We start from the raw sequence: 8,608 nt of genomic DNA, 5'->3' as shown, positions 1-8,608 counted from the left end.
GCATGCTCCGCGCCCTGCGGCGGCTCTGCGCATGCGCCCCCCCCGCACCCGGACTACATTTCCCAGCGCCCCCCGCGGCCCGCCTGCGGCGCAGTGCGCGCGAGGCCCGGGCGGGGGCGCTGCGGAGCGTCCCTCGCGCCGCTCCGTACAAAGCGGCGGGGGGAGGGGGCGCTTCCTGTTTGTCTCCGTCCGAGCGGAGGAGCGGCCATGGCGGCGGCGGCGGCGGCGGCGGCGGCGGCGGCGGGGGGCCCCGGGCCCGGCGGGGGGGGCCGGCGCGGCGCCCGCGCGGCGGCCACCAACATCCTGGCGCAGCTGCGGCATGGGCAGCTCAGCGGCTGCGGCCTGACGCGGGGGGCGCAGGTACGGGGTGGGGGGCGGGCCGGTGGCACGGCCCCGTGGTTGGGGGGGACGCCGCTCCGGCGGGACCTTGGGGGGGGGTGGGGGGTGGAGCCCGGCGGGGGCTCGCTGGGCCCGGGGGTCGGCGCAGCTGGGAGCTCCCGCGGGGAAGGGCAGAGCTCTGACCTGGGCTCCGGCGGTGGGCTGGGGCGGGCTGGTGGAGGCCTTGCCGTCCCTCCTGCCCCGAGCCCACCCCCCCCCCGTCCGTCGCCGGCCTTGGGCAGGGCCTGTAAATCTTCCTCGGGGCCTGGCCCGTAAGGCCCCGCGCCGCCGAGGGGTGGGAGCGGGTGTTTGCCGGCCTTCGCGGCCCCTCGGTGGGGCTGAGCTCCGGCTCGGGGCTGTCAGGCCTCTCCTGGAGCCCCGAGGCCGGGAAGAGCCCGGCTGGCCTAGCGGGGCCTGCCGCCAGCTCTGCTCGGAGGCAGCATCTGGTGAAGTGGCCTCTCTCCATCCGGACTCGAGCGCTCTCTGGGGCTCCCCGTCCTCCTCCGCCAGCCCGGCTTCGGTCCTGATCCCGGAGGGGTGGCCCTGCAGGCTCACGCGGTGGGAAGAAGGATGCCTCTGTGCCTTCCTGCTCCTTTTCCCTCCTTCTCGTCTTCGGTTTCCTTGTAGAAAGACTGTGGAGCAGGATGAGCATTAGCCATGCTGTAAAAGAGCCGTCCTCTGCTGCTTCGGTTGGTGATAGAGGTTGTGGCTTTCTCCTGCAAAGAAATGAAGTTCTGATTGGAACCATAATAGTGCAGCATCAAAATTTAACGTATTTGATGACAAAGGCAACCTCATGATATTAAGGCTCAGGATACGTTTTAGCTCTGAAATGGGGTAGGCTTTATGCTGGTGGTTTTCCATGAAACTATGCCAGGTCTGTTTCAAATTTGTCATCTTTCCCAGTTGATGATGCTGGGAAATACTGAGAAATGAAACGAACTCGTTAACTTAGGCTTGTGCCTATTGTGTGCTTATGCTGGCCTTTTTAAGAAGCTGCTCACGGATAATGGACTATTCGTTTAGTTTTATTAAGAATAATGGGCATTTATTTTACAGATTAAATATGAAATGGTGCAAAGACTTAGAAACTGAAGTGTGGGATAAAGAACTTACATTCAGGTGGTGATTTATTGAGCTAAAGTGTCTTAAGGGAATTGAAATGGAATAAAAAATGGGATTTCTTTAAGTGGTTTTCACTAGTACAGACAACAGTATTTTCCTTGATGAACAAGGATTCTGAGCAATTACTAAGAGAAGACTTGTGCTTCATAAATGTCCACGCCTCATTCTGTAGCTGAGATGGGTGAAAGAGCAGGAGGCGATTTTTAACAGCTCTTTTGTCCTTACTATACCACTTGCTCAGATACTAGTTTCATTACTACTTAAGAAAAAGCACATCATTTGCATGAGTTTAAACCTGATATTGTCTCTTTTGAAGGAAGTTATTTCTGTGGGATTGTTTCAGGAGTGTATTTTGTAAGGTGTGTAGACAAAGCGACACGTTGTCTCACTAACTTGCCTGCCCACCCCTATGCCCTTGTGTGCTCGCTGCTCCCCAACGATTTAAGTCAGATAAACCTGTAACAACGTTGTGCACCAGCGTGATCTGTTAGGATGGTGCCTCTATGCTGGGCTTTGGTTTTCTTGAGAAATGCAGTGGTGCTGTGTTTTCATTTGGGGCTTTTATGAATTGTTGGAAATAACTGCTGAAGTAAATTACCAGGCTTTTACAGTAATCGAGGAAACTTCTGCTAATTATAATCCTCCTTCTCGTAATGCCCAAATTTGAGGTTTTTTGGGGTTTTTTTTTGTTGCAGGGGTTTTCTTTGTTTTGTTTTGCTTCATAAATTTCAGTATGGCTGTCCTGCCCCAAAAGACTTAAAAGCTTGGATGCGTAGAGCTCCCAGTGCTTCACAAATGCTGTAGGAATACATTTTTAAGTCAGCAACGCTAAGGGGGGGAGAATGGAATGGACACACACACCAACTCCCTGAATCATTTTGAACTGTGCAAATTACGTGTCTCTGTACTTTTACCTTGAAGCAGTTTTTTGTTTGTAGATGATCTAAATATAAACCACTTTGATATAACCTTTAAAGAAGTATGAGGCAGTTTTGGGTGCTTTTCTTTTTTAAGTTCTATTTTTTTTATCAAAGTGTTTGGAGTTTTTCTGCAGTTGACTCCTCAGTGGCAGCATGGTAGCCCTTGCTTAAGTTTCTCAACTCATTTGCTCCTGAAAAGCCTGAGAGAAGATCAAGTTTCCAAGCTGCTGTGTTGGGGTCTAGAAGAACAAGTTGGAAGAACGTCCTTCAGATTGTTTGTTCCCATTCTTTGCAAGGAAGTTTTGGGTCGTATGCTGCGTGGACTGCACTGCTTACATCCTGTGGGGAGGAGAAACCCTTTTCAAGATCTTAATTCAGAGAGACTGGGAAACGCCGTCCCTTGCTGTGGTGCCTGCCATCTGAGCAGTGTTCTCCCGCACTGCTGTCACTCTATTTCAGCGTCTGGTCTCCAGGAGACAATTAGTACCCTCCTGTGGGCAGCAGTGGAATTTATTCTTAAACAAAGCTTTGTGTACTATTTTTGGGTGATCTCAGAATCCATTTTTATATGGGGAAAGCAGGGGCTTATCTTTGAATTGGTAAGGATAATTGTTGACAGGCCTACATCTGAAAGTTCATCAGTCTGATCTTACAGGGATATAAAAATATTTTTGACATCAACAGCCGCCTGAATATCTGGCAGTTTTGAGGCCAGCTAAGGCTCTGAAATCTGGATCCTTGTGTGTTGTTGCTGTACTCACCCGCCAGGAGCCATAGCTTTCTTGGTGGTTGGTCTCTTCGCATTATTATTAATAATAAGAGGGTTGATGGATAAAGCAGATTTTGGTAGATATTGCCATTATCTGTTCATATATCCATTTTAGCCATATTGCTAGCATCAGCTGCTGCCCTGGATGCAAGCCTCAATCGTTGGTATCAGATTGCATAACCTTGTATCAAGGTTTGCCCTAGCACTGAGTACAGAGCAAGTGAAAGGGGCTTTTCAGATATTGGTAAACTAGAAGCAGACCAACTTTCCAGAAGTGACACACATTTTCTAATAAGGAAACATACTGGTTCTGAACTAGCTGGTCTGTAGTCCCTCTCCTGGCACAGCTCTGCTGTGTGCACACAGGCCCTGTAAATAAGAACTGACGGGGTTTATGCTGTGGTTCCTTGAAGGCAAAGGAACATTTTGGCTCAGCTGATGAAGCTCAGATCCCCTTAGCAAGAGGGCACACACTTCATCTGCTGCATGCCAACTCTGAAAAGCATGTATATAACATGAAACCAGAAGATATTTAGGTATGAAGATATGAATCCCCGTAGACAGAGCAGTATAATAATGGACTAACCAGTGATTTGTTGGCAAACTAGCGTGCTTCTGGTGCAATCCCAAGAGCAGATCGTCAGCTCTGGTCTCACTCTCACAGGATTGCCAAGGCTTAGCTGAAACAATCAGAATGGAAAAAAAGAGTCTATTTTTCCAGCTGTATTTCACGATCTGCTATCCCTACAAATAGATGCTTCCCTTAGCAGGGTAGCGCCTATCCACTCTGAAAAAAATCTCTTTGTGGAAGGAAAACATTTTCTGCCTCAGACATCCAGATTTCCAGCTCCTACCATTCCAGGTTATCAGTCTGTAATAGTTTCCTAACTCTGAGAAAATATTTTGTTTTCTAATCAGTTTTGTCTCCTCCTTACAACACCACCAACAAAAAAACATTCACGTGAATATAATCCACTTTAGTAGCTCTGATTGTATGGGTCTTAGCAGGCTTATACCTCTTCAGTAGAGGACAGCTAGCAAGTATTGGAAAGTCTGGACATGCTTTTTATATAACAGGGACCAGTGCTCTGTCGTACACTAGAAATGCTCAAAAAGGGGTAATGTTGAACTTCAGTAGTCTTATTTTGTGTGACTGAAGATGAGTGGGAAAACTGTTGTAGATGTGCTGCTATTCCTTACCCCTCTGCTTCTTCCTAGATATCCCTACAGATTTTGCTTTCTTTCAAACTGAATTAAAGAAGAAACAGGCAGTTCCAAGGAAAAAGTAATCACCAAGGAGTTAATATAATTTTACGTATTGGTTGATTTATTTTTCTCTGAGGGTAAGATCATCAAAGCAAACATTATCTGGTAGATATTTGGTAGATTCTGTTCAAGATCTGTGTTGGAGTTGTTCTGCTCTCAGAAACACTGTGGGATTTTGAGATTCATGAGACCTGTTCTTTGTCTCGCTAGACTGGGTGTTCTTCCAGTGACGGTGAGTAGAGGAGTAGTTTTGGAATCACGGGGATGGTTAGACCTGGCTAGAAGCTATGCCAGGTTTTATCCTAGCACACCATATCCCTGGGTTCATGCCTGGCTTTTGGGTTGGCGAGAGAAAGGATGGAGGGCTCCATCCAAGGTTGTGGAGGATGGAGAAACAGTATTTATAGGAAACTTGATCTGCACTTCAAAGAATCTAGGAGCTGGAGAGAGGCTGGAAATAGGTACCCTTATGTGGACTTCTCCCAGCTTAATATCACCAACGGAGGTTTCTTTTTAAGAATAAAACAGGCGGGACTCTGACACGTAAGGTCAAGAGACCAGACCTACGTGCAGGTGACCCAGCTGGTGACTGGCTGCGTTGTTTACTGCCCTGCAGCTGCAGGGTAGCAGTTCCCAGGTTCTCCCTTGGAACGCCTTCCAGAATCACTGCATAGGCCAGTAGTTGTGTTTCTGTAATATGCCCTTGTGTTAAAATGAAAACTTGGGGGGGGGATGTCATTTACCTTGGTTGTAGGCTTTTTTGTGAATAGTTGTGTGAGGAAGGAGACAGCTTAGCCAGACTGATGCATGTTTGCTAGTGACAGAAAAGGAAAATTAATAATAAAGAGCTGGGATGACAGGGCACTCCCCAAAATACTGAATAATCATTCTCCTGGCAGCCTGTCAGAGATGACTTCCTAAGTTATTACTGTTCAGAGGAAAATTAAATATTTAATTGCACAAATATTAGTTTCCTGGTTTTTAAAGGTTTGAAGGAGAGGATATGGAAAGCCTTCGATTTTATTAAAAATATTTAGAGGCCATGTGCCTGCATCTGTTTTCTTGAGATCCATAATCTTGTGCCTCTTTTTCTTTTTAAACTTTCAGAACATTTGAATATATACTTCAGAAGTGATCAAGGAAAATACTGAGAATGGGAATTCTGCTTTTTTAAAGCAATTCCAGTCTTATCTTAATGCATGATTGCAACGAAAAACTGAATTAAAATTATGGCTGATGTGTCACAGCATGAATCCTTTAGTGCTGTAAAGGATGCCTGGACACCTGAGTCACTGTTTTTTGCTTTTTGAAAGATCACAGAAAACACCCTCCTGTAGAGAGTGTTTAGCAAGACAGTGAAACGTTTGAAAGTTAAAATGTGAAATAGAGACACAATTTTATTAGAAAACTCCCTACTCTGGAGAGCAAAGGGGAGGATTAGCTCATGGTATTTCTGCTACTGTCATGTCCTCATGGGCCTTCAGTTTGTCGGCAACTATGGGACGACATGGAGATGTGTCACTGACCACAGCTTAGAAAAGTGGTGGAGGCCAGGTTAGGAAAACAAAAGGTTTGCTTTGTAGGGCAGTGAAAATTGTCACAAGGCAGGAACGCAACTGGAAAGGAAAATCCTCACTGGAAGGGGCAGGGATTTTGAAGCAGTCATAACTACAAGAGATCTCGGGCCAGTAACAAATGTATTAGCAATGCTCGTAACAGAGCTCTCGCCACGTGCAGGGGCACGGGCACAAAGCAGCCGGGAGGATCAGCCACTTCTGTTGGAGAGGGTGTGCCTGGAGGAGAGCAGTCACGGGGAGGAACATCAATAGCAAACACTATAGCAAAGTGGAGGGGGAGAAAGGAAAGTGGAACTACACTGATTGGGGGATGGATTTAGGTAAATATTAACATGTAACTATAATTTGATGAAGATATAGGCGATATTCATATTTATTGACTATTGTGCTAATGGATGCTGGGGCATTTTAAAAGGATTTATAACCCAGGAGGATTAGAAAGAAATTGAAAAGAAATATTTAGATTTGTGTGTAGTGTCTTTGTTCAGCCCATTGTATATCTTCAAGAAAAAATATGCAGAAGAGTTGTTTAACTCTGTGGTAGGAAAATATTCATAGGGTAGTTATCAGTCTTTGAAGTAATCTGGGAAATCCTGGGCTCCAGTCCTTTGGGAGAGTTTAAGAGAAAACCCCTCGGTACACTCTGCCTTGCAGTCGTGGATGGGCTTGATGACACATTTTTAACTCTGTACTTAAATCCTCTCAAAAGTCTTTGATTGCCCTTCCTGCAAAACCACAGCGCCATGGCTTCAACAGCGCAGGGGGAGAGGGCTGGTTCTGATCTCATCACCTGGCTGGTGAGCAGCGTTCAGTAAACTACAGACCGCTTTGGACTGTGCCATGGCTTGGGAGCTCTGTGCCTGGGCTTGAGCTTGTGCTGCTGCCTTGCTGCAGAGGCCTGCTGGGAACATAACTGCTGCTGGGGAGCCACAGCGTGCCGTCCCCTGGGTTTCTCGGGTTGTGATTCAAAACTTGGATGCGTTATGGCAAAGTTAGAGAAATGACTGTGTGGAGTCTTAGTGTTTGTACCAGTTTGGTTTACTGTACCTGGGTGGTAGGGAAGTTTTGACGCTGGTTCTTTTGTTTTCCCAGTAATTGGTATTTACTCAGTCGTCTTCTAATGCCAGTAAGGCATGAGGGTTCATAACCATCAGTTAGGTAGGCACTTTCTTTTAATTGATGCCATTTGCAGCTGGGCTTCTGCAACTTCCCCTTCTTGCTAGATAGTAACTTTGAGAAGTTAGCTCAAACATTGTATGCAAGATTTCAGATATTTTATCCAGAGCTATTCAGCAAATAATGAAAATTTCAGAGAAATCAGTGTTGGATTGGACTTATCCTGCTTGGATGAGACAAAAAAATTCTAGAGGGGGCAGGTGGTCCCAAAAGACCCAGTGCTAATTTTGATGACTATTCAATAATGTCTGCCCAAAAAGAGCAAGAAGGAAACCGGCTTTGCTTATAAATGAAAACCATTGACTAGCTGCTATTACAGAAATCATGAGATGCAGTTTTTAACCAAAATGGCTGTAAAGACAGACAGCTCCATACAACCTAATTGAATTTTAATCCCTCCACAGAATCCAAAATCTTTGCGTTGGCAAATACCGCCCCGCCACAATGGAAATACTCAGAGCCAGGGTAGCCTCATAAATACAGAATAGGGACCACAAGCTAGAGCTTGCAATGAAACCAAAGACATGTATTAAATCAAGAGAAAGAAAAACTTTTTTCTTTTTTCTTTTTTTTTTTTTTTTTGAAAGCAGTTAAAAGAAGATGAGAGCAAGGAAACATTTGCTTCATTCTTTCAGAATTTCAGTTCTGAAAGTTTTCTGCAGATCAGCACAAGTGACTGCCTCTCAGAGTCCGGGACAGGGAGAGGAAGACCTACTATACTAGTACAGAAATGGGAATGGAGATGGATCCTGCCCCAAAGCAAGAAGCGTACGTGCAATTAACAGATGTGGTATTAAGCCCAGGACAAGGTTTTAACATTGATTAAGGGCTTTTGGCCTTTTCTGAGAGCACTTGGATGCTGAATTCTGCTCTGTGCTGCTGGAACCTGAGATTGCAGCCCATGCACGTCATCTTTGCCTGTGGTATCTTACACATCAGCTGGAGTCAGAGAGTTGGATTCTTTCCTTGGCATTTTGCTGCATATGCTTTGCACTTTACCCAGCAATTAATCTGGTTCCTCCTGCCACTTGTGAGGTTGTGTACTCCTCCCACACCTGAGATGGAATAGTGGGAGAGCTCCTCTTGCTCTCTCTGGGCTGGGTATTACAAGAAGAAATGGAAATTTGTGACTTCAGAGGAGCCTGACCCACTACTCACAGTCCAAACAATGGGAAGCCATTTTGACTTTCTGGTTTTGTCCTGCCATTTCTCGTGTGAATGGCTGCCTCAGAAGGAACTCTGTGTCGTTCTCCAGCAGTGCTGGTTGATTACTCTTATTCAGAAGTCAGAAAGCAGGGAAAAGTTAAAAACTGGAGAGAGTTTTGTGTCCCAGGTTTGCTCATGCTGCTTCAATCACCCCTTGTAGCAAGAAAATCTGATACTTCAAGAGCCTTGAA

At 46.2% G+C, this 8,608-nt stretch overlaps 1 protein-coding gene across 1 annotated transcript in view; it reads left to right on the top strand.

The window, feature by feature from the left end:
- Positions 1-207: 207 nt before the first annotated feature.
- The window catches only part of TRPC4AP (transient receptor potential cation channel subfamily C member 4 associated protein), a 38,156-nt gene continuing 29,755 nt past the window's right edge, over positions 208-8,608 (top strand). The window contains exon 1 of the mRNA XM_074843121.1: positions 208-360. Coding sequence (XP_074699222.1) covers positions 208-360 — 153 coding nt within the window. The remainder of the gene's footprint in view (positions 361-8,608) is intronic.

This window comes from Strix aluco, chromosome 17 (genome assembly GCF_031877795.1).
Source record: "Strix aluco isolate bStrAlu1 chromosome 17, bStrAlu1.hap1, whole genome shotgun sequence".
Classification (NCBI taxonomy): domain Eukaryota; kingdom Metazoa; phylum Chordata; class Aves; order Strigiformes; family Strigidae; genus Strix; species Strix aluco.
This window is presented reverse-complemented; position numbering and strand designations above follow the sequence as displayed.